Raw genomic sequence first — 26,257 nt, forward strand, 5'->3', positions numbered from 1 at the left:
CATCCTGCTCCTTTGATACGCCCTCATGGCCAATAGAAGGCTTCCCTCATTAGGCCGCCATTCCTGATGAATGGCCATTCTGCTTCCCTGAATAGGTGGGGGTAGACCTATTTTTCTTTCAAAGGTCTACTTGTCAAAACATTCATTTATAATGATTAGGTTTAATAGCAGAATTAGTAAGTATAGTACAGCTTAGTGGTTCACAAATAATATAGTGTAAATAACTCAATGGAAACATACATCTACAACATTTGTAGTGTGAGAGGTCTATTTTTGTATTGATTTAAATACCTCCTCATCATATGAAGCAAACTAATTTATTATTCTCCTACATTCAATATGACGTTTATTAAGAAAGGAATGGGTGCATAGGTAGTTATCCTCTCTGTCATAAGACATTTGAACAAAATATTGTGTCAGCATCAGAAATACATAGGAAAACTCGCAGTACACTTAAGTAACCAAAGATAGTATAATTTTTACATTTCAAAGGCTACTTCAAACAATAAAGAAAGACAAGCATATTCAGGAATGGATGAAAAAGTAACTACTATACCCATAAATAAATAACTGGAGAGCGCTTTTAATCCTCTTGTTCGTTGGGCTATTGTTCTTACATTGGTGGATTAGGCACATAACCACACTAATCACTAGAGGGCACTGTTTCATAAATCTCGACATACAATTAGGCAGTTTCTTGTTATCGGAAAGGGAATCTAGGTAAATTTAGCAAAATATCTCAGACCGAGGGTTTAATAATGTCATATGAGTGAAACCTTGTAGAAAAAAATGATAATATATCATCTCCATTATTGCAATAAACAACAGTCAAAGTGTATTTCTTGGACCTTTGTTCAGGACGTATCATCGCACATTCAAAGTAAAAGCTCTGGAAACGTATGATACCTTTATTTTGAAACGACTGAAACCGGATGCATTATCGTCACTGTTGACATGGGCCAGACGCCATGGACACGTGATGCATCGAGTGCGGCGATTCAATCTATTCCTCCACTTAAAGCTAACTCCGTGAGCGGTACTGGAATAGTGTTCAGCGCGAGCTCGATTCAAACACCACATAAGAGCGACGCGCGCTGTCACCCATGTAACGGCTCTTTGTTCACGTGAATCCGTCCGAGCTGTAGTATTAACGCTAATCCTATAAATTGGTAAGTAACGTTCGCTTGCTAACTCAATAACACATGAATACTCAGTCCCCTCCCTATGGCAATATGTTGCCTCGTCGTCGGGAACAAAGCGTCTAAAGTGTGCTTAGTGACGTTAATGTGGATGCGCCTGTCAGTTAAGGGGCTCCCTTACAAGGTCAATGGGCAGAAAGAGTATGCTACGATTAGCTAAGCTACACGGTTACATAACCTGTCTCACATTCACAGAAAGGTGTTTTTGCGCGCTAATTTTCCTACACGTCTGACAGTTCGCACCCCACATTCAGAGCATAGTTTCAGCTCTCCTCCGTAACTGTGGGGCTTTTAGACTAGACTGTGTTCACTGGCGCTGTTCTCTGCCAGGTGGGTAGGGCGTCGTTGGAACAGTCAGTCCAACGCCGTGTGCCTAGGCATTTCAGGTCCCCGGCGTATGCGACCTGTCGCGGATATTTGATTTATCGCTCTTGCAAACGTGTGTCGTCCTCTGACAATCCCAGGATGCTGCCATTCACCCGGGGTGGGGTTGACACGGATGACACACTGCTCAGGAACAGAGGCGAGGGGTACTGACTGAGCAGCAGTCATACCGACGCATGCGGTAGAGCCATGACCAAGAGCGAGGCGAAGAAGGGCGGCCTGGCTGGGCTGATGACCGCCGGCGGCAAGAGTCCCGCCACGCTGCTCGACGAGCAGATGAGCCATGGCTCCTTCGACCCGGCCCTTTCTGGTCCAGAGCAGCAAGGCACGCCGACCAAAACCAGGGCGGTGAAGCAGACGTCCAGGGACCTCCTGTCTCGGCGAAATACGGAATGCGAAGTTTTCGATGATGGCACGAACACCTTTTTTTGGTAAGATCACTGCAAATCTGTACCATTTTTGTTATTGCGTTTAAGTGTTATGTGACCCATGCGTCTGAGTCTAATGTTGATGACAATGTCAAATGTGTTGGAGGCTGTGTGGTGGGGCTTGGTTTTTCAAGGTGAACTGAAAGACAGGCGTGCTATTGTGTGCCTGTGTGTCAGCCGCTTGTCTTATGAGTAACCCCGCGGATTCTGGTGGCTCTTTTGCTGGGTTATACTTCTTACCTGATTAAGACACAGCACTCAATTCAAAATAGCCCTGAAGTTTGACTCCTTGGGAGATTAAGATGTCACTGAAACTAGCACAGGCCACAAGTCCACAGTCCACACAACAGTACACAGCTTCAGACATTGGCAAGCAGTTCCATGCAACCAAAAGTTACCAGGTTTTAATTGTGTTGAATTGCATGCTAAAACAGTGAAATGTAAATGGGCCAGCCGAAACAGTAGGGGGAAAAAAAATGAAATTGGGAGTTTTTTTCAGAAAACTCCTATGTGAATGGCACACACTTGGATACACACATTCCTGCCTTTTATGTTTGACTTCTAATGTTTGACTTGTCTTTGGAAGTTCTTATTTGTGCAGCGTTATACATTAGACTATTCTAACAATGAGTGTAACGCATATATGAAGTTGAGACATTATTTGAATGGTTAATAGTAATAAACGGTTAACACATTCCAAGAGTGAACGTGTAACATCAGTACAAACATCTAAGTAGTTGGTAAAAAAATCAATCATTAATACTGTTCCCATTTGTATTTCTCATCTCTTCTGCTCAAGTGTATGTGTCTCACGCACTCTCTCTCTTAGATAAATCTATCTATGGATAAATGGATAGATCTGTTTATCTATATCAAAGCCCAAACCATATGAAACATAGATTTGATTTTATTTAACTTTAAAAACCTAATAAAAAGTACAGTCAAACACTGTAAGTCTTGTTACCTCAGTTGTCTACTCAATGCTTATAGGCCTACTGAATTGAGTCCTGTTTTGAGAATTGGCATCTTCTTTAAAGATGTCCCTGTACTTAGTGCTGACAACTAGCCCACCCTGCCTTCTTGTCATAACTAGTATGAAACTTTTCCTCTTTCTGACCTGATCACCACCGCTCACACTTTCAGTAGCCATGAATAGACCATCGTGTTGACATTGATCAGATTTGTCGCTGTATGTGTTGTTGTCCTTGTAAGGTATGCCTCTGTCCCACTTCTTGAATCGTATGTGACCACCATAGATGTGTTTTGTAATTTGATGTGGGAACTTGAGCGATGCAGATCGGCGACGATGGGGCCCCATCCCACATGTCTGTTGCCAGGCATGGGGAAGGTCGGGAAGACGGGACCTTTTTTGACACCTAAACTAGTTAAGCCTCCGCATAAGCAATATTTGCATGCTGACAGTGGCTCCTTTGCCATGACAGGTAGTACACTCTCCTTACTGGGCCAAGGCTGCATTTGTCTTTGATCCCATGGTCGTATTATTTTGAGAGCTGAACTGGGGTCTGTGGCTGCACTGACCTTCCCTTGTGTATGCATGAGTACAAGGCATACAATGTATTTCATATGCTGTTCTTTTTTTATCTGTTATTGCATTTTTTTTAAATAATTATTTTCATTGCTATTTAGTTTTTCTTCCCTCCATAGCAAAGTAATAAAGTTGGGTCCCTACAGGAATGTACTAAGGTGACATATCTTGCCATGGCTAGCACCTCCCAGTTCACTAGCGGCGCCCCTCCTTGCTTGCACGTTGAAGCGCTCTTCTACATTCCATATGTTCCTAGTTCTTTTCTTCACCTTTTACCCCCTTACTTATCTTATGTTTTCCTCTGTTTTTGTGTCAGACATTTTTATAACAACCCCTCCTACTACTACACCTCCTTCTCCCTGGAGCACGGTGTCGTTCATCCACTTTATCCCGATGACACTTTTCAAGGCACAAGCCTCCGACGCCATTGTCAGATATAGGAGGTGAGATGAGTAGAGTAATCAATGCAAAATTATATTGAATTGCTGTCATATTAATTATGTTTTATTTTTTACCATGAATTTGTATTGTTTATTAGACAACATGGATGATATGATCGATTTGATATTCCTGGGTTTTTGCTGGGTTATTTTAGTTGCCATGCTATTTTTGGACTTGTTATGGTGCCTGGAAGGGAAAAGGTTAGGTCATCGCGGTTTCCTATCGCTGTTTAATTGGTGAAACAATAAGGGTACACTTGTGCAAGCCCAGCACATGTCAGGCTGCAGCAAAGAGCACTTTAACAGCCCCAAAGTGCACTCCTGCCTTTGTATTTAACGCACCATGGCTGCCCGCTCAAGGGCCTTGCATGCCTACAGCGCTCTAGCTTGTTCTGTTTTATGCTTTCTGTGCACTTCGTACACTATTTCGATTCTGTCTCCCTCTGACTCCTGTCTCCGTCTCACTCTCTCCTGTCTGTGCTGTATCTCTCTGTCTCTGTTTCTGACTTTCGCCCTGTTTCTCTCCCCCTCACTGTTGTCTTTCCCTCACTCCCTTTGTGTTCCTCATTCTTTTCGTACAGACACATTAACATAAGTACACATGCATATACATACACAAACATAGGCACACCTGCATATACATAGACAAACATAAGCGTACGTATATATATATATATATATATATATATATATATATATATATATATATATATATATACCTTGATGTAGGTAAACATGCAGGCTTATAAACGCACACAAAAGCATGTAACGGTAGCCTAAGTACAATTTTAGTTTGCAGTTACATTTTAAGATTTGTATTTTTGATGTGGGGATCATAGATCTCTGTATTCCTATTCTGGACTTTCTCTTGGTTCAAAGTTTTTCCATCAAAGAAGTCGCTCAATATGTCGGCCTCTCTCTATTTGTAGGCGAGCCCACACAGTGACGGTGCTGTTCATCCTCACCTGTGTCCTGGTCTATGTCACCCTCCTGGAGGAGACCCCCCAAGACACCACCTTCAACACCAAAAGGTTGGCCAGACACTCGGCACATTCCTTAGGCCTGCAGTTGTGACAGGGAGTTTAATAAGTCATTGGTTTAGGATAACCAAGGCTTCAGAAATGTATTTTTCCCTTGATGCTTTTACTGTTGGATTATGTAATGTGGAGACTGCAGTACTGCTGACACCCTGTCACGTAGAGGGTATCATGTTTAGGGTTTTATATTTGCAATCCGTGAGCTGTTTAGCATTTGAGGGGGGATTTCTTGAACCTCGTAGGCCCCATTTCATGCTAGCCATTTAGTAATAACTCAGTGACTAAAGTTAGCCATTGAGCTATAACCTGTTATCTAAAGTTACAGCTACAACTAAACTGTGTTGGCTTTTTGTGCTTGTAGCTTATAATATGCATTGCAAGAATATGGATGTACTGGAGTAATAATTATGTATGCATGTCTATCTGAGAGGTAGAATAGGAATAGCTGTGTAAGGCATGCTTGTGGTGGTGGGTGGTTGCACAGTTGACAAATGCGTGCCTATGTTGCTATAGGGGATAAGGATTGTCAGACTATTCCTAACAGGATTTGCTGCCTCCCATACATACACACGAACACACGCTCACGAACACACTTAATCGCATAATCACTGCGAGTCCCACAGATGCATATAGACACTCTTAATCAAATAATCACTGACACATTATATTAACTTAAAGTCCCTCTCATGCTAGGGCACAGGCATAGGCACACATGCATTGGTGGTACCTTTCTCTAAAGCCCCTGGTTTAAACCCTTGGAAACCCTGTTGAGAGACTGATTGTCGTGGATCAGTTAGGAAGTTGTTTTTTCCTCTTCCTTTGTCCAATCCCGCTAAGCTGTTGTTAGTCGGCTGGGGATTTTGTGAACATGGTCATTATTTATTCACGAGGCGTGTAAGTGGTTCCATGGGAAGTGAGCAATTGTTTTTGTCAAATGTCCACTAGCCTTGGTATGTAGAGGTCAAAAGGTCATCTATTTTTCCAAATAGTCATTTAGCAGACACTTTTATCCAAAGCCACTTAAGAGTGAGGCTGGGAACTAAGGACACTTTCAGTTGACGAACACATATGCACACAGTTTTTTGATGGTGATGTTTTTTGTTGTTTTTCTAGAGGAATTGTGGCCAGCATCTTGGTTTTCCTCTGCTTTGGGGTGACCCAAGCCAAAGATGGCCCCTTTACAAGACCACATCCTGGTAAGACAAACATTATGCATTCAAACAAACAAAGCCTTTTTAAGTTTACTTCCAGACCCTAGGTTTGTGGCAAGACCACAGGTGAAGATACTTGACTTCTTCTACTTCTTAGCAGAGTAGCATAACATAGCGATGACAGCAATCTCCATCTTTGAATCAGCAGTTTGATTCTCATTGAGGACGTTGCCAGGCTGTTGGGAATGTTTACAAAAAAAAACAACAAACAAAGAACACGGATGAAGATCCACCTCCGCCTCTTTTGTTACTGACAACAACTTAAGAGCCCACTGCTCTTCTTCAGGAGTAGTGCAGGTGTTCACTCCAGGTCTGTAATGGAGTATTGATTGCCAATCATTTCTTCTTCCTGTGGAAATGGGTTGATGCTGAGAGACCACAGAGGATCCAACATCATTCTGATCAATAGACACAATTTGGACTTGCAGTCATATGAGGGAGGGTAAATATATACTGACGGCTGTCATTCCCTGGCATAGCGTTTACACATTGCCCCTTGGGACAGCATCTGAATTAATTCTAGAAGATCTATTTCCTTCTAAAATACGTTGAATTTGGTATGATGGATATTATACTTATTTAGCAAGGCAACCACGTCTGTTGTGTCTTAAATGTAACATGTCACTTAAAGTGAATAATTGGCACTGGGCAAAATGTAGGAGTGAAATGTGGTGTTTTCTTAAGGATTTGACTCTGTAGAAGTCACAAACCACAGTGTGTTAGCTTCGGGGGGTGGGGGGGGGTTGATTCTGTGAGTGATTCATGCTTTTCCTCGGTCTCCGTTGGCATCTCATCCAAAATATCTTTAGCTTGGACATGCATCATTGCTTAGGTACTCTTCAACTGTCATGGCTCTCTGTGCAACATCTCCATGCTTCGACCCTGTTACCTTATTAAGCTGTTTAATCCCTGTCCAAAGCATGTGCTTGTCTTTGTCAGAATAGTGTTGTACACCTAATACCAAACTCAGATTCTCTCTTCCAGAACCCTCACATCTACTTATACACTGAGGATTTTCCATGGTATTGCTAGTTTAAGACAGCGTGTGACTGACTGACTCCCTCCCCTTGGAGAGCCAAAATGTTTTTGATGTCAAAGTTGTTTCCTCGCGCACCTTAGTTGGGCGATATATTGCTTGTGCCACTGCATCCTTGTATGTTGTCAGCACATGTGCCTGTTTGACTGCATGTTTGTATGTAATCATCACATACGTCTTTGTGACTGTCTGACGGGCATTCATTTTAGTGTCTCTGTACATCTGTGGAGAGTCTTGTTGCCTGACGTGTTGAGCAAGCTAAGGGTTTTTTGCCCAGCCAACCTTCTTTGCAAGCAATAACTGGGTGTGCCACAGGTAAAACATGAGCTCATAATCAAACAAATGGAAAAATCAATCATGGAAAAATCAATCAGGGAGAATCTGATCAGTTTGTATTCTTGTCAAACCGGTTAGATAGCCAGGCAATCAAGATACATTGATGAGGAAAGCTGGTCTCAATGGAAGTCAGTGTCGCCATACCCCTCCCCTTTATATGAGGCTAACCCTTACCATGGTAAACATAGGTTCCTTGGCAACAGTAGGATGTTTTTTAAATAAGAAGATGGATTTTGGTGCCACAGCAGAAACGTCAAGTAAATAGTAGCTCATACGGAAAATGTGTCTATTATGAGTAGCAATGTAAAAAAACAAACCACAGTTCAGTCTACCTGTGGGCCTCGTTGAGTGTTATGCTTATCCCTTACTTGACCCCCTTGTCTAGCCCCTCATTAAGCACATGTAGCTAAAAAAAAGTCCCTTTTGGATAATGGACTAAATATTTCCTGCTGCTTTGCTGAGATGGGTGTTCCTTGAGCGCTGCTTTCTAGGTTTGCGGAGAGAGGAGTTCACCTCTGGGGACCAAAAGCTGCTGACCAATTGGTTTCTGGTTGTTATGGGAACCATTAGAATTCTCTAGAGCCAGTTGGGATGGAAATGTTCCTGACTGTTTAGTTTACTTTTTGTTGGTGTGTGTGTATTTCGGATTACTAGGATCTCGTTTTCCACCTCTTAAGAGGTGGACTTTAGTCCTATGTTCAAAGAGTAATCCTTGACTCTCTCGTCTGTCTCTCCCTGCCTACCTACCTCTGTCTATCTCTCCATTTGTGTCTCTCTCTTTTTGTTTCTCTCTCTTCCTCGGCTTGGTGTCTCTCGCCCTATAAAGCTTACTGGCGCTTCTGGCTCTGTGTCACAGTGGTCTACGAGCTCTTTCTCATCTTCATCCTGTTTCAGGCGAGTAGTACACACACACACTCACGCACACGCATACACGCGCACGAGTAGCCACATGAGTGTGTACTATTCCAGCCCTACTTTGCTTCCATTATTCAAATAATCTGTAAAAAGCACAGATGAAGCATAGTCCAACGTCATCCACCCTCAGCGACACGTGACCCGTGATTCGCCGCACCCAGTGACGACTAGCTCAAAGGGAAACTGTCACGCTGAGCTACTTTCTAATTTAATAAAGTACTGCTACATATGGAAAAACTTGCAGAGCGCACCATCAACTTCAAATCAACAGAGAAAATTGACCTTTTACATCATTTGTTAACTAGGGCCTGTTAGAAACGTGCCTGGTCTGCTCAGGCTGATTTCTTGGGCTCCTGTACTGCTTCTCTCTGCTTTCCCGACGGCCGCTCATTCAAACGATTTGAAAGTCGACGCTGCACTTCCCTGGGCCTTCAGCAATACATCCGCCAAGTGTGAAGCCGATCAGATGAACGTTGTCGGGGAAATCTAAGGACAGAAAAACAGTTTGAAGGGCACATGCATACAGATACTCCTCCTAGTTAAAGATAGATGGAGTATGTAAATTCTGGTCCAATGACGATTGTCCTACTTTGCAGTATTTATTTTTATTCTGCTGCGTTTGTGGAAAAAATACTTGCTGACCATGATTTTCACACAACACGTATATGAGGCAGTACTCTCGTTGCTGTTCCCCTTATTTTGAAATTAAATGAAAATTATTTAATGTGAAGCCAATTCTTTGAGTGCTTTCTCTCAATGTAAACGTTTGGGATTGCAGAGTGGTGTTTGCTGAGAATCTGTACAGGACTAGAGAGTACTTCTGGAATATCTCTTCGATGTTTAGATTTGTCTACGCTTAAATGAAACCCACGGGCTGAAAAAACGAGCAGTTCTTCCGTTGTCTTGTCGACCCGGACCCATTTCCCACAAAGTGTCAGTTTCTTGGCAAGCCAAGAGCAGCCCTATGGACAAAACCACCGGATGCGCTTTCTAGGGGATTTTTGAAAGGCGCAGACATACTATCTCTAAAGACCGTCACCCCTCCAACCCGCTCTTTACCACTAGTATTCCCCCGCCACACACTTTCATCAAAGAAAAACGAATTTGGGTCAGCCTCTGTAATTTTCCATGCAGTTCTATTTCTGTCCCCACTGCCCCCCCCTCCATATTTAGGTGTTCCGAAAGGCTCATATTTGCGTACATTTCCAACAAAACTCTGAATGACCTCCAAAGCATCGGGTTCATTTCACACATAACTGGAGTCGTATACGTAGCTGGTGTAATTGATGTATATTAAACTGCATTCGTACATGTATTTCTTTGTGCTGATGTGTTTCTCGTTCACCTGTTACCTCAGACGGTGCACGATGGACGGCAGTTCATGAAGTTTATCGACCCCAAGCTGGGGGTGCCCCTCCCGGAGCGAGACTATGGGGGCAACTGCCTGGTCTACGACCCGGGCAACAAAACGGACCCGTTCCACAACCTCTGGGTAAGCCACAGCACCTCCAGCTGCTGGTGGGTAAACCACGCCCCCCCCCCCCCTTCTCTGCTGGATGAGACACCCCCCCCCCCCCCCCCCCCCCCCCCCCCAAGTCTGACACATGGCAGACTTTGGATTTTCACCATGACGATGCTGACCCAAATCTGCTAGATAATGATGTCAGCCGTGTGTTTCCCTAGCCTGTGAAATAAGGAAAGCAGGGCAGTGTTGTTTAGGGGGGTGTTTGGCCTGTTTTTCAGTCCGCCATACTAAATATAGTCTGAATAAGAACTGCAACACATTTATTGTGTAACGTGGAACCAGAAACTGATACGGACGGCTTTATCAGCCAAGCACGCTTTGAATAGGCTAGGATTTTAAGTGTTTAGTTTACATGAAAGCAATATGAAAATAGTTGATTGACTGCAACAATGTTTTGACAACAGAATGTTATTTGTCTCCTCAGGACAAGATGGACGGCTTTGTTCCCGCTCACTTCCTGGGCTGGTACATCAAGGTATGTTTCATCCTTTCATTGACGCTCATTCATTCACATGGCACGCTGTGGAACAAAGTGCTGGCGTAGCTCAGCTCCCTGGCCTCCATAACATAGCAGAACATTCCCCACTGTTAAACACGCATACAACCAGGATTAAATGCCCTGCCAAGTTCTCCAGTTACGCTATTGTTTCCCAATAGTATACTTACTCTTAGAATAGCAGTAGCCCAGTTTTAAAAAAGGTGTAATTATGCCAGATAAATTATACCACCTTAAGGACTTGAGGTGTTAATCAATCCAATAACTGATTGTTATTGGATGAGTGAATATGAGTGCTGTGATAGGATGTGTTTGTGTTTTTTTCAAAACGAGTCATAGTAATTGCAGAGGATCTGTTACATGTTCTCATATATCACTATTGTATATCTTCTCTTCCAGCTTGATGTCATTCCTTAATATCTGCTCTCTCTCGCTCTACACAGACGTTGATGATCCGTGATTGGTGGATGTGTATGATCATCAGCGTGATGTTTGAGTTCCTGGAGTACAGCCTTGAGCACCAGCTGCCCAACTTCTCAGAGTGCTGGTGGGACCATGTAGGTCACCCGACTCATCCTGTTATTATTTCCTTGTTCTCTTATTTATTTGGTGTGTTTGTTGTTCTAGATTCCTGAATCCCCCTCACTGGGGATGCATATATCACCCATCTTTAAAGATGAATCATGACACCCCTAGGAAATATATTTCCTAGGGGTGCAACGGATCACAAAACTCACGGTTCGGATCGTGTCACGGTTTTTGAGTCACGGGTCGGATCATTTTCGGATCAACAACAACAAATAATAATAAGATAACAAGACAAATGTGACTTTAAATAAAATCTTCAAATGTGTAAAAACAAAATAAAGTGAAAAATTAGGTAATAATCCTGCTTCTTTTAAGCATAGTCAATATTTAAAAAAATTGCAGTCTGAGGCATTATTCCGTCTTCTTTTTAACATGGATAGCAAATAATCCCTAACCCTGGATTTACAACTTTAAATTCAGGATGTCTGCATTGCCTGGGCAGAGTTTAGAGTCTACACTCTCCCCAGGCAATGCAGACATCCTCATCTTCTTTTTTTTCATCAAGTATGGTAGCGAAATACAGTTTCTGTCGTGTTTTATTTGGCATTTTTTAAATCCATAGATTTCGGTTGGAAGACTCATTGCTCATTGCAAGGGGGGTTGGTTGTAGTCTTTTCGCTCGGTTCTAGCCCTACTGTTGATACGGAGAACCGAGCGAAAAGATTACAACCAAACATAAACATGTCCGGTTCCGGTTTCTGTTTCAAGTGGATTTACGGACTGCCAAATAAAACAAAATAGAAACTGTATTTCGCTTCGATACTTGATGATGTTGTTGATACCGGAATTGTCCTTTAAACATGCGCTGATCACGTGAACGCACAGCTTTTTTTTTTATCAGCCGATCCGCGGATCACTTGCGTCCCGAACCGTGAGGGTTGATCCGTACGGATCACGGGTAACCCGTGAACCGTTGCACCACTAATATTTCCCAATATATAGTTTAGTCATTTCGCCAGATACTTTAATCCAAGGTCACTTACATGTGAGGCTGTGAATAATCAATGCATGCAATTAAAATTGGAAGAACTCTCAAAGCCTCATCATCTAATACCAGCAACATAAGCATTGGCCAAAAAGGGGAATTAGTAGTTTGGGTGATTCAAATTTAAATATTCATATTTCCAAAAACAGGCACAAAGTAAAAATAGCATAATCTGTTTCTTCCCTGATAGTTAGAGCAGATACCATTCGGAGAAGACATTTCCTACAAACCCTAACAAACTACAATGTCAGATACTTTGCCCTGATCCAAGGCCTGGAGAAACAGAACTTTTTTCATTCCACTCCTATCTGATAAAGTCAATCCTTGGTAGGCTGTACTGACATTACTGCCGACACTGTATGGAATGAAGCACGGCCTGTAGCAGCCGACTTTTAACAACGTGCAGGTCACTGAACGTACTGTCTGTCAAGCTCGGGGTCGTAACCACTTTAGAAGGTTGACTGGATGTATTAATAACCAGCAAGAAGCAGAAGGCCTGTAGAAGGCTAAACTAAGCATATTTTCTGCTCACTATCATAAAACTGACTCCGTCTTGCGTTCCTTTTTATAGATTGTTGAAGCATAAGATGTACTTTATTAATCCCGGACATGAAATATGGATGTCACTACAGTAATAGGAATTAAATGGAGTTCCTTATGCAAGTTCCTTATGTAAACATAAAATTATAATAATAATAATGACAGAGCAGCATCTTGAATAACAAGTGAAAAGATATAATCATTTAAAATACAATATGCAAAAATAGACCCACAAATATTAACACACACATCAAGAGAAACAAAAAAAAAAACATAATTGAGGAACATAAGAGTTTCAGCTTGTGGGGAAAATTACTTCATCAGCACGTGAGTAGGCAGACACTGCATGTCATGAAGGCATGGTGCTGATTGTGCTCCCCTCTCCCTCCAGTGGATCATGGATGTGTTGTTGTGCAACAGTCTGGGCATCTACTGTGGGATGAAGACCCTCGGCTGGCTGTCCATGAAGCCCTACCAGTGGCAGGGGCTCTGGAGCATTCCCACCTACAAGTAAGCAGCATGACTCGATGTGATGTTACTTGTTCTCACTTTTGTTGTTTCTAGTCCCTCCTTTAATTGATGTTCCCCTTTTATCTCTACTGATTATATTTATGCTATTTAATTAATTGTTAAAACATTTTTTTTGTTATTTTTGCAATTGTATCTCCATCTATAGATCGAGATATATCTATAGATATAGGCTATTTAGGTATATCTATCTATTTATCTTAATAATTTAATTGTTTTGCCTTAGAAAATGGTGGGCTTTGTAGGGCGGTGTGTAGCTATAACCCGGTCCTCTGTCTAAAGGGGGAAGATCAAGCGCATAGCCTTCCAGTTCACACCTTACAGCTGGGTGAACTTTGAGTGGAAGCCCGCCTCCAACCTGCGACGCTGGCTGGCCGTGCTGGGCATCATCTTCATGGTACGACCGGCCTCTTTCTGTCAGATCAAACATGGATGCAAGCAAGCATTTATCCACTGTTCCTGAGTTCACTGTCGCTTTGGTTGAAAGAGTCTGATACATTTAAAACGGTAAAATGGTTCAAAGAGTAAATGATGCCAGTTTGATGATTTGGCCATTTATTTGGTGCCTCAATTCAGTTTAACGTTGATTTTCTCTTATCTGTTTTGACATGAGGACATGACTTACCCGATTTAAATTAAATTAGTCACTTTTCTCATAGTCTAATATGTATATGTCCTTGAAGAGCTTAACGTCATACCATGGGCTTGCTAACTGACAAAGACTACCGGTATGTACATGACATGATGTGTGATTAAGAGATCCAACCCAGCAGACCAAAACATGAGACAAGTCTTCCGCTGTTCTATTCTATTGAGGAATAATATGATTCATGACTAGAATGATATGCTGTTCACGCTCCTGTCCTCTCGATCATCAGAGCAGCTTAGCACGGCAGCTCGTAAACGTGAGCTGCGTCAAGTCAAATCAGGAACACAGATTTACAAATCAGGAACACAGACATTAGCAGCCTAAGGGTTAGGAAACCGCTTTGACCCAGAACAAACAAAATTATATAAGTGATATATATTGTCTGGGTCCTCAGTTCTTGCTGGCGGAGCTCAACACCTTCTACCTGAAGTTTGTTCTGTGGATGCCCCCGGAACACTACCTGGTGCTGCTGCGACTCGTCTTCTTCGTCAACGTGGGGGGCGTGGCCATGCGGGAGATCTATGACTTCATGGACGACCCGTAAGTCCCCCCGGCGACCGTATCTGTCTGCTTAATTATTTTCTGCAAAAATTTAACATAACAAAAAGATCTGTTAGCTCTAACCCATCTAATACTAATGGGTGGGGGTTCTAAAAATGGATATAACCTTTTCTTCGCTTTGCTAATGGCTCTTTGTTAAAGAAAATCCATACCCTTGACTGTGGAGAAAATAAAATGTATTTTGAAACCCTTTTTCAAGCCTTTCAATTGGCTGCCATTGGTGACACTGCCATTGGTGCCACTACGGACGTTCTCCATAAGCGGATATGAGAAATCGGGATGTCAATGAACTCTTTCTCCTGGTTGGGGTGAAGAGTTCCCTCTGTCCGCCAATCAGTGTGTCCCACGCTTAGTGTTTTTGGACTGAAGTCCGGATCATGTGGGCTCAATTTGTGCGATGCTCTGTGTCTTTTTAGTTCAACAGATCAGGAATTGTAGGGTCATGAGGAATGAGGCTATCCATTATTGAATGGTCTCCATGGCAACTATGGGGCTAACCAAGGTTACTATGTATTTGTTTGTATTTGTATCTGTGCAACCTACTTACCGAACTATTGCAGATAGTTGTTTACTGCAGTGCTGGCATGGTTCATCGTTTGGTCAACCGGCCATGCTTCTAATAATCAGTTGTTTATCTGAAGTTCTAAGAACAACAAACATTTGCTTGACAAATGTTGACAACAAACAACGTTTGGTTTGGCTTTCCTCTTGTCAGATCACTCTGAAATGGCTTCCCATTTTTGAGGGATCTCTTTTGAGGGATTATTTAGCTGAAAGGTTGATTGAAAACTTTATTGAACAACAATTAACAGAAGTGTTCAAAAGGATTAAAAACACCATGAAGCCCAGAGGCTTGCTTCCGTTTCCATTGGTCCTTTAGATGGAAAGAGAGAAACAACACATGGACTAAGACATGGAGAACAAACACACAGCACATGGACTACAGCGTTGAGGAAAAAAAAGAAGAGGTTCTGGGTCTGATTCCCCAGAGGGCCTACAGTAAACATGAAGTAGGCCTCCTTCAGCAAGTATCTCTTGTTATTCCATCCTAACCCTGAGTGACGTTTCGACCCCCAACAGGAAGTTCCACAAGAAGCTAGGCCAGCAGGCGTGGCTGGTGGCCGCCATCACGGTGACAGAGTTCCTCATCGTGGTCAAGTATGACCCCAACACCATCATGCTGCCCATCCCGTTCTTCGTCACGCAGTGCTGGTTCCTGGGTATCTTCCTCATCCTCTCCTGGACCCTGTGGCGCTTTTTCATCCGGTGAGTCTGATGAGTATGATGTGTTGAAGCACAAAACGTATGGAGCAGGAAACGTATTGAACACAATGTATGGACGCACAAAACGTATGGAGCAGGAAACGTATTGAACACAATGTATGGACGCACAAAACGTATGGAGCAGGAAACGTATTGAACACAATGTATGGACGCACAAAACGTATGGAGCAGGAAACGTGTTGAACACAATGTATGGACGCACAAAACGTATGGAGCAGAAAACGTATTGAACACAATGTATGGACGCACAAAACGTATGGAGCAGGAAACGTATTGAACACAATGTATGGACGCACAAAACGTATGGAGCAGAAAACGTATTGAACACAATGTATGGACGCACAAAACGTATGGAGCAGGAATCGTATTGAACACAATGTAGGGAAATACAAAATGTATGGAACAGGAAACGTATTGAACACAATGTAGGGAAATACAAAATGTATGGAACAGGAAACGTATTGAACACAATGTAGGGAAATACAAAATGTATGGAACAGGAAACGTATTGAAACCAATGTAGGGAAATATAAAATGTATTGAACACAATGTAGGGAAATACAAAATGTATGGAACAAGAAACGTATTGAACACAATGTAGGGAAATACAAAATGTATGGAACAGGAAATGTGTCAAACACAGTGCATTGACCGCAAAATAAATGGAATACAAAACATATTGTATGAAAAAGTTAGGAATTTTATATTTTTAACAGTTGAAACACAAAATTAGATAAACACAAAATTAATTTAACTGGAGATGTTGAAAAGTATAAAAAATAATAATTAACATTCAACTTCAGAGTTCGGGACATTAAATGTGAGATGAATCATTGGATTAGCCCACTAGTTGGTACAGTGCCCACTGGAGTTTGAAATGTGTTGTAGCTACCTTTGAATGAAATGTAAGATCATATGTCTATGGTGTAACTGTAGAAATATAACCACTCCACAAAAATGGCAATGAAATGTTATCAGTAAGAAGAATATAGCTGATTTTATAATTGTGTTACTATCAAAAAAGCTGTTTTCATTATGTTTATAAATTGGTGTCCCTGCTGATATCTGAATATTTTCAAATGCAATTCACAATATCTCTATTGTAGCGTATTGTAGCGTCACATGTTGACCTACAATAGGCCTTTACCAGGGGAGATACTTTCTTGTGTGGTTTTGGTGTCTGTCACTCAGTGATTTTATGTTGTATAAAGGTTAATCACGTGCACCAAAACTAACTGAAGAACACCATCGGTGCGTTGACATTGTCACGGTGAACTTCTTGGCAAATACATCGGTTCACGAGCTCAAATTTCTCGCATTTCTGACCACATCCAGGTTTATTTTCCTTATTTCTAAAAATGTTGCAATAGTTTGGTTTTATTTTTCACATTCCGGTGTGGCCTCTGTGTAATACTGCCCCTTACTGGCCAAAAGCAGGTATTGCTCTATCGTCGGCAACATTTCAAGTTTATTTATATTTTGTATGTGTTCTTCCCCTGACTCCCTGCCCCGCCCACATCTCCCTGGCTCCGCCCCCTACTTGTTTTCTAGCTGTAGTGCTCATGAGCAGAGAGGTAGGTTCCTGGTCTGTTCTCTCCCACCACCTGCAGCTGCCCTCCTTTTAGTTCTTGTGTGATGTCTATTCGTTTTTTTCCCCCCCCTCCCGTTTGTGGTTGGGGGGGGGGAAAAAGTGATTTCTATCTGCATTACTCCCAGAACATCACCGGCCAGTAGCGATGCGGGGTCAATCAGCTCAAATTAAACTGCAGTATGCAGTTTGTATATGAAAATGTGCGTTTCAGACGTTTTCAGTGTGCTTCTGTCAACTCTGAGTTCCGCTTTTGTGCACTCTCCTGGGTATACAAACGTGTGTGTGTGTGTGTGTGTGTCCTCCGCCCGTGTTCATGATATCCACCCTCCCTCCGCCCACTCCACAGTGACATCACGCTGCGCTACAAGGAGACACGGCGGCGCCAACAGGAGCGTCCGGTGGGCAATGGCAGCGCCAGCGGCCCCTCGGGCCGCAGCCGGCTGAACGGCAGCTGGGACTCGGTGCGCCAAAGGAGGTCCTAGCGGCCCTCGGCTCCTCGGCTCAGTCACACGCACAGGGAGGCAAGGGTCTGCACAGGAAGGATCGTCACGCTGGGTCAATAAAGAGTGGTGGTGGTAGAAGCAGCAACACTAGTAGTGGTGGTGTTGGTGGATCAGGCCTCGGGTGAGTGGGAGGGGGGGACACTGGTGTGAGTGACACTATTGGGCTGGGCGGATGAGGGAGGGTGGACTAGGCTGCGGAAGGCGCACAAGTGCGCTTTGTGGTTGTTGTGCCTGAACCCGAATTTTCGAGGAGTCATTCCAAGGCTGGCTCGGCCGCTGTTGGCACCGAAATGCCGTTGGAGAGCAGGGGGGCGGTGGGTGTGGTTTTCGTCATGCTAAAGGGATTTACCTCATTGTATTTTCTTTTGTAATTAGGGAACCATGTGGGCTTGTACACAGGAGGAAATTATTTTATATTTTGTAATTATTATGTTGATTTGGATTCTTGGTGATTGAAAGTCAGGGGCTGGTGGGGTTATGGTGGTTGTTGTTTTTATAAGGATTGTTGTTGGTGAACATAAGCAGAGGGGACAATTGGTTACCAGGAAAAAGACAGGACGTACAGTATCTATGGTCTGTCCCCACCTCCTCTCTCTCGCTCTCTGTCTCTCTCTCTTTCTCTCGCTCTCTTTTGCTTTACCAATATGGAGGACCCTTTGGTTCTGTTGCGTATTTTTCCGACAGACCACAGAGAGAAGTTAGACCCCAGTCTTGCCATCAACGATTTCTGATTTTTCTGAATCATTGCTCCTATGCAATCTCCAATATTTGCCTGGTCGTTGATTTCCTGGGAGGCACAATGTGGAACAGGAGTGTACAAATGAACTAATTGTTATTTTCCATCATGTTTTGTGTAATTGCAATGGCCATGGGGCTGCCCAGCAACTGAGGAATTGCTTGGCTGAAAGAACAATTTAGAATTGTTTGTATTTTCCTTTTTGTTTTTGTGCTCCTCAATTGGGTGTTTGTCATTTGAACATTTTCTTTTCATTTTAAATACCTTGTCAGCAGTGTTTCTCGGTCCTACATTCACAGTTATGGTTTACACAGAGTTGATGGTCTCAGCTGTTGACTCACACTAAGCAGGGCTTTCTGCCCTTTCCATGGTCCCGATCACTTTCAGACTACGAGTGGAACATGGTTGAAAAACAAACATAAACTTCTTTGGCTTTTGTTCTTGAAAAGAGGACAGCAATAGTTTGTAAAATTAAATTAAACCTGTGTCTTATTTAATGGTATGTATGTAAACGTGCTTTAGGAGTGATAGCTTTGGCCGTCATATGTGTAAGCGTTTTTTTCGTTTTGCTGCCTACCTTTTTTTGGATAGGTCGATGGTGGGCACTATATAGTTTGGCCTCAAGTCTTGTCTTAGTAAAGTTAGTCATGAGAAATCTGCATCGCTTTAAGGAACACATCCAGGGCAATCACACGCTCATCGCTAAGCTAAATTACGGTTCTCCAGTTAGGATGTGTCGTTATGACCATACGCACTTCACTTTGTGGTTCTCTAGAGGTATGCCATGTGCTTGCTTCTGTGCCCTTCTATATGGAGTATTTGAGCAAATCCTGGTTTTGAACTGACTTTGTAAACAGGCATAGTGCATGGGATCCATTCGGTATTAAAGAGTATGGGTTGTTGGAAAGGGAGAAGGAGTCGCCATTATACTTACACTTTTTAGCTTTGCCATGCACCACCTGCAGTCTACCAAAGCTTGGAGCTCATTCTTAAGCCATACGTGATACAGGAGCCATCTTTTAACAATGAGCTGTTTTTTCATTTGGATTCTTCGGTTGTGTTAAAACAAACTCATTATTAGGGTGAACGGACAGGGACTATTGGCATAATCCTTGTCAAAGCAAAATGTACGATTATAAGAAGGGAAGCTCTGACACTGCATTAAATAGCTTTAAAAGCACGAGTGGAACTAGGCATAGCTTGAATGTGTACAGTTGCATTAAATGGGCCGTCTGGTTAATCCTATGATTAGATTTAGAAGTCTAAAAAAGGAACGTAATAACTTGATGTCAACTGGTTTTAAATCAGAAGATTAGCAAATAGGCAAATATGAATAAAGAAGCAGCAACATATAACGTATAGCATTTGATTGGAACTTTGATTCAATGTGTACTATGCGTGGTTCTAATTGCAAGTTTGTCAGAATAAAAACAAAAAACATTGTTTTCCAAAGATTTAAAAAGACCGTTCTACAGGTCGTTTCGCCATTGAGTAATCGGTTTTGAGCTAGTACATACCTTGTATCCGGTGTGTGTTTGTGTGTGTAACATGAACCCAACTGCAGATCCAGTCATTGGATCGATGCCATTTATTATTTTCTAAAGGATGTAATCTGAAACTATTGTGTTCAAAGTAGTCTTTCTAGTCTTTCTCTGCTTAGAGTTTGTAGTCAATACGTTTTAGGACGAGGTAAAGGAATCCATTTTCTTTTTAGTCTGACATGCTATATTCTGAGAGGAAGGATATATTTTTAAGCATTTTTTTAAGTTTACACTGGCCAAAGAAAAAGCTGCACTGTATATATTGCATAGCCATTTATTCATTACATATTTGGCCCCCTTTTTCTTTTAATAATGTGTAACTAAATAACTACAATTTCTAAATATCTGAAGTGTCAGTCTGTGGTCGTTCTACTGTGCTGTGTAATTCTGTCCAATTGAGAATTTACAATGTTCTAATGAGTAGACTTGGGACCGGGGATTAAATATTGAGGAATATTCCAAATTGCACTCAATATTGACTCTGATTGTCTCTGCATTGTTAGTGACTTTAAAACAGCAATTGTCTGCACATTGTGTAATGCAACTAACTATATAGAAATGGCAATGGTGTACACAGAGTTCTGCAGGGGAGGGGGCTCCCTTTCTTTTCAATTACACAAAACAAATCCCTGGTCCCATCTCCTTGACGATCAGACAAGCTTAAGCTTTTTTTTTTTTTTTTTGGACTTGGTTAGTTACAAGTGACTGTCCTAGATGGAAATACAAATATGAAATGCTGCTGTACCTTATTTTATAATGTTTTCAATAAAATAAACAAAAACTAGGATAAATTGCCTGTGGTGCCTGGACTTAAAAAGTAAGTATTTACTGATTTTATGCCACATGATGGCAGTGTATCCCACTGTATTAGGGGCCAATTGGATAAATAATTGCAGAGATTTTTAAATCAGTTCTTTATTGCATAGCGGTCTCAATTTAGCAAATGTCATTTTGAATACGCATGCATGCCAATTACAAATAACACCCTTTTAACAAAGACACTCATGTGAATATAAGTCTTACAAAAACTGCGTCTAGTGCAATTATTAAAGGTTTTCCTGGAATTCCCTGAAGTTGGAATAGTTATAAAAGGTATCCCCAAAAGCATAAAATATATTTAGAAAGTATTTAATTGGAGAAAGTAGATTGGGTGTATTTTCATTAACCCATTGCACTTACTATATACTGGTAGCAGGGAATCTGGGACTCTTTACAAAATACATTCACTTTAAAGTTTGTTCCAAATAGAATCGGTTGTTGGATTCCCAAGAGGAATCCATACACATATTATACATGTATTAAATAAGCAAAAGCTGTGCAGGTGTGCCTTTGGAGAAGCTATAAACTGTTACAGAACAGTGTGTTTACAAGGAGTATGGCGTCACAAGGCTGTCGAATGACTGGCTTTAGTCAAAGCAAGTTTGTTACTAGTTCTTTGGTGATACTACAATACAAAAGAAGGCACTGGTCTAAGTGAATGCCAGGAGATAACGGATCATGTCGAATACAACATTGCAATTCAATTGAGCCCATATTGTAACCTACATATGTGTATGCTCTTTAGTCGGTGGTGACATCAAGATCCCAAACAAAGTTTAACTTGCATGTGCGCAAACATAAAAACCAAAACAATGAAATAAGTGATCACACTAAAACCCCAATCAGTAACTTGTTGTGCCGATCTCATTTCGCGAACCGCCTTTGTAAATTAACGACGTAACCAAACGGTCTGTACTCTAAAAGTCATAAAACATACTCATCCATTCTGTTTGGGTTTTCTTTACAAACACTCTAATCTCCTTGACTCTTAAGATCCATGCCTTTAACCGAGTGCAGGGGGCTAGGACCTGACCAGCTTGAAGCCCTGGCCCGTGTCTAGGATAGCGGGCGGGAACCAGTTCAGCTTGAGCCTCCGCAGGTACCGTTGGAGGACGCCGCAGCCCCAGAACACGTCCAGGCCGCAGGCCCACAGCGCCAGCCGGACCACGGGGTAGGTGACTCTGGGGAAGTAGGTCTGCCAGTGTCTGTTGACGTCGCCCTCGGTGGGCAGGTGCAGCGAGTAGTCGCCCCAGTGGTGGGACACGCCGTAGACGGCCGACACGGGGCGGCCCGGCTCCGACCAGCGAATGTCGGCGCCGGGGTTGCAGTTGAACTCCACCCAGCGGTGGGTGAAGTCCCCGAGCTGGCCGGCATCCTGCACCTCTGGGTCGGAGGCGGGCGAGAGGGTGGCGCCCTGCACCGCCACATAGAGGCCGGAGTCCTCACGGCCCACCTCGACGCGGCACACCTCCTTGGCCCAGGGAAGGGCGTTGTCCACGTCAAGAACCAGGATGAGACGGGAGCAGGCCCCGGCATTCTTCTTCCGCCACCACTTGATGATCTGGTCCAGCTGCAGGGTGTCTCCACCTGGACGGCCAGGTGGATGTCACACCGAAGGAGACAACGACACGTTACGGTCTAATGAACCTCGACCTAAATACAACTACACAACAAGTGAGTGTAAGAGCTAAGGAATATAACGCGTATGGTCATTTGAAATGCCATTGATCAATTATGTGCATCGTTGATAAATAAATAGGAAAGGTTGTCAGGGTTTCAAACGAATGTAAAATAATTGAATAGTTCAGCTCTGCCACGTATACAAATAAGAGCTCATACTACTCGTAGGTTTAGCTACTGTAGCACTTTGAATATTTCACGTTATCAGAGCTGAATGCTGTAAGATTCACTGTCGATCGCCCGAAAATGAATTGTTTCTTTTGATAAGCTTTAAAGCCATTTATCAAACATTTGGTGCTTAATGTTGCAGTTGAATTTACATATTTGGTTCATCGATAATTATAAAAGGAAATGTTTACCTTTTCTTGGTTGGTAGTAAGATAAAGCAAGCACATTTAATGAACCACTTTAGACTTTTTCAGAGTTTGAGGGCATTTGCTATAGTCTAAAATTATTAAGTGCAAAATAACTATTCGAGTAATCAACTACGAAAACAATCGTTACTAGTTGCAGCGCTACAATAATTTCGCCAACCCTCCATGATTTGTAAAAACCTTTCGGCAATTCATTTCAGACTTTATAGAGTCACCAGCACCACAGGGCGCCTCAAATGCACGTGGTCCTCAGTCCCGCTCACCTGCCAGAGCCCATTCCCCGGAGCGGTGCGTGTGTCCGCTGTAGTACACCACGTAGGTGTCGTGGCGCGGGCCGTCGGCCGTCCGCTGCTCCAGGAAGCTGCGCAGCTTGGCCTGCATGGCCTCCAGGCTCAGCCCGCTGGTGGAGTAGTCGCAGCCGAAGTTCTCGATCATGTGGTGGGCGAAGAAGAGCTGCACCTTGTTCAGCATGTCCGTGGAGCGCTGGTTGAGCTGCTGCACCTGGTCCGGGGGCAGCAGCATGGGCTGGCCGTCGAGGCTGGATGGGGGTGGAGGAGGGACGGTGAGCTTTTGGAGGAGGCTGAGGCAATCCCTTCTCTCAACTCATGGCTGCTCACTTGGTTTTGAGCTCTTGCGTTGTTGATGCACAGCAAAATGGTATATAGTATTCAAAGAGTGTGAGTCTCCAAAAAATGTGATTAAGATATTTTAAGCAAATCAATTTCCAGATGTTTGCCTACAGAGGGGTGTTGAAGCTTTCTAAAGAGGAATGAGATAATGTCCAATCTTATATCCTACCAATCCTAAAATATCTTTTTACTGCTTTTTCCTATACTGTTCATAGATGAAGTCATTGGCTGGCATTCTAAAAGGTGTAGGACAGCTTATGTGTGGGCACCGACTACCTGCAGTAATTAGTGGGGATGACCACAGCGTAGCCCACGCAGGTTCCCCCCAGACTGTTGCCCAACTCGTGGAAAAGCCCGTGAAACAGGGACTCCAAGAGCAGCACCAGCAGGGACATGCTGATGGAGAGGCTGCGGACCGACTGGGGAGAGAGACAGGGAGTCACTTTCAAGTCAGGAAAACTTCAGGCTGAAACCAAATGTGCAAAAAGGGCCCCTATTTTACCACCAAATGTGAGATATCAGATGTATTGACTAAGGACCTTGTGGACTGTATCAACTGGTTGATTGGAGCCACCCATCCCACATCCGGCTGGCCACTCCAATTTGTGATGTCCCCAAAATTTTGAAATGTAGACGCTTTAAATGACTCAGTGACTAACCTCACAACTGGTTGTAAAATGGGGGCAAAATGCATTATATTGTATGCAATCATTCAGCCTACCATCCATGCCAGAGCTGCCAAAATGAGGGTGGACAGCAGCGTCAATAGAACGAGGCGTTGTGAGATGAGGCAGAAGTGTCGCACGCCTTTGGATGCCATGACCTTGTCTAGACTGTTGAACCCTGACCCCTGGGCCATGCACACTCTCTGGCAGGCGCTGATTTTGGTGTGGAAGCCCCATAAGGTGATTAAGAACACCAGGTGGATGATGCCCCAGAAGAGCATGCAGACCACGAAGGCTGGAATCATCAGGTACAACTGGCCCCCGTCCGACAGCCTAGACGCGGCCAGAACGAGGAACGTCACCTCCACCACCAGCAGTAGGGGAAGGAGGGACAGCCGTCGCCAGCCTCGAGCCGCTAGGAACGGCTGCCAGCGCTCGGTCAGAGACGAGCCGCTGAAGTAGTAGTCGAGTAGAGGGTCGCACATGAGTTGGCTCAAGAAACACGCCAAGGCAAACTGGTTGGTGGACACGTCCGGGACCTTGATGAACAGGAATTCGCCGACGAAGGCGAACCCGATTAGGTTGGGAATTGTGAGGAGAGCTTTCACCCGAAGAACGACCATCAGTACCGCCAGCGCACCCACAAACACCGCCACACTCGGAGAACTGCTGACCGCGAATGACACGATGCCAAAGCCGACCAGCTCCATCCGCTCCGCCGTGGTGAGGAAAGCCGGACGGTACTTCGCGCATCCGCATATCCGCTCCAGCAGAGCCCAGAGAGTTCTGAGAACCGTACTAGTCAAGAGCAAGTAGTTGGTGGTCTGCTCCATCACGCCGTGGTCGAGGGCAGGACTACCCACGAAGCACAGGAGACCCAACAGAGACCCCAGCCACAGGTGGATCAGACTTTGGCTTACTTTCTCCATGTGGAAGTAACAGTGAAGTACAATCGCTAATCCGAGGCCAGCGAGGGCCAAAACGAAGATGATGAGCATGTTGGCCTCTTGGCTGATTTCCCATCGTGCATATATCCCGAGGCAGATCGCCACCAGCAGATTGACGCGGGACAGATAGTCCAGGGCCCGTATGGAGGAGCGGATGGTCGCCTCTCCACGGACCTCTTGCAGCCGGGCCATGGCTGCGCGCAGGCAGTGGGTGACGCCGTAGCGCATAAAGCGGCACATGCCCTCTCCGTGCAGCACACGACCTCGAAGAAAACGTCGGCTCACCGTGTCATTTTAAAGCAATGGTCTTGATTCTGCGTCTGTTAGGTGAGCCATGGCCAGCCTTTATGGAGTTAGATCTGACAGGTCATCGATTAGCATGAGTAGCTAACCTAACTTTTAATGTTGGCTATTTGACGGAGGACGGGGCCATCTGATGTGACGCAAATGGCCGTTTCATTTTCGTGCATGATGAGCAATAGCCCAAAGCCGTTCCATCAATGCCGGCAAAGTGTCACTCGTAAAGTAACGTCGCTTCCTGAAGTAAGTTAAGTGCGCCGAAAGTTTTGGTCAGATGACATCCGTCCGAGTGGCTACGGCAAGAGCGTAGAGTCAAGTTATGTTCGTCTCAAAACGTAATAACACACATATTGGGTTTCATAGGGCACAAACCCTGCTCTCCGTGTAAAACGACAAACTTTCTCAGATGCGCTCACGAGACGGCTGTGTATGACGTTGTCAGAAGTTGATCTTGACACCTATTGAAAGTGTCTTCCCACGGAGACGGCTCTCCCCTGGCGTCTTTCCATTGCAACACCAAGAGCTCGTTGATATTTGGTCGGTGGTCATACTTGTAGATTGTGAGGGGTGAAAAAATAGGCATAAGGCACCTTTAACAGCTAATTATTACAAAATGCTGCAGTAAAAACACTTCAATCAGCACAGAGGTACGGACATGTTGAACACATGGAGGGTTGTAGGAAATAATTTGTTAAGATTTTTTTTATCTTCGTTTTCGTTTTTTATCAAAAACCGGTCATCATGACTTTGTCAAAGACGAAAACGAAAGAAAGCGTGTGCAGAT

At 43.6% G+C, this 26,257-nt stretch overlaps 2 protein-coding genes across 2 annotated transcripts; one reads left to right on the forward strand and one right to left on the reverse strand.

The window, feature by feature from the left end:
• The first annotated feature begins 979 nt into the window (after positions 1-979).
• ptdss2 (phosphatidylserine synthase 2) lies at positions 980-17,892 on the forward strand. Its single transcript, XM_079742982.1, has 13 exons — positions 980-1,169; positions 1,664-2,014; positions 4,927-5,028; positions 6,148-6,230; positions 8,444-8,511; positions 9,890-10,024; positions 10,482-10,532; positions 10,997-11,110; positions 13,058-13,176; positions 13,477-13,591; positions 14,238-14,383; positions 15,485-15,670; positions 17,626-17,892. Exons 2-13 carry the CDS (start codon positions 1,773-1,775, stop codon positions 17,759-17,761), a joined length of 1,497 nt encoding a protein of 498 aa, XP_079599108.1. The 5' UTR covers positions 980-1,169; positions 1,664-1,772; the 3' UTR covers positions 17,762-17,892.
• Positions 17,893-20,979: 3,087 nt separating this feature from the next.
• On the reverse strand, positions 20,980-26,180 carry LOC307080576 (transmembrane protein 168-like). Its single transcript, XM_079743345.1, has 4 exons — positions 24,283-26,180; positions 23,838-23,980; positions 23,196-23,470; positions 20,980-22,465 (listed from the first exon to the last, which is right to left on the reverse strand). The coding sequence occupies exons 1-4, from the start codon at positions 25,411-25,413 to the stop codon at positions 21,900-21,902; spliced, it is 2,115 nt and encodes a 704-aa protein (XP_079599471.1). The 5' UTR covers positions 25,414-26,180; the 3' UTR covers positions 20,980-21,899.
• Between the last annotated feature and the right edge of the window lie 77 nt (positions 26,181-26,257).

This window comes from Pollachius pollachius, assembly GCF_949987615.1.
Source record: "Pollachius pollachius genome assembly, chromosome: 9".
NCBI classification, from domain to species: Eukaryota; Metazoa; Chordata; class Actinopteri; order Gadiformes; family Gadidae; genus Pollachius; species Pollachius pollachius.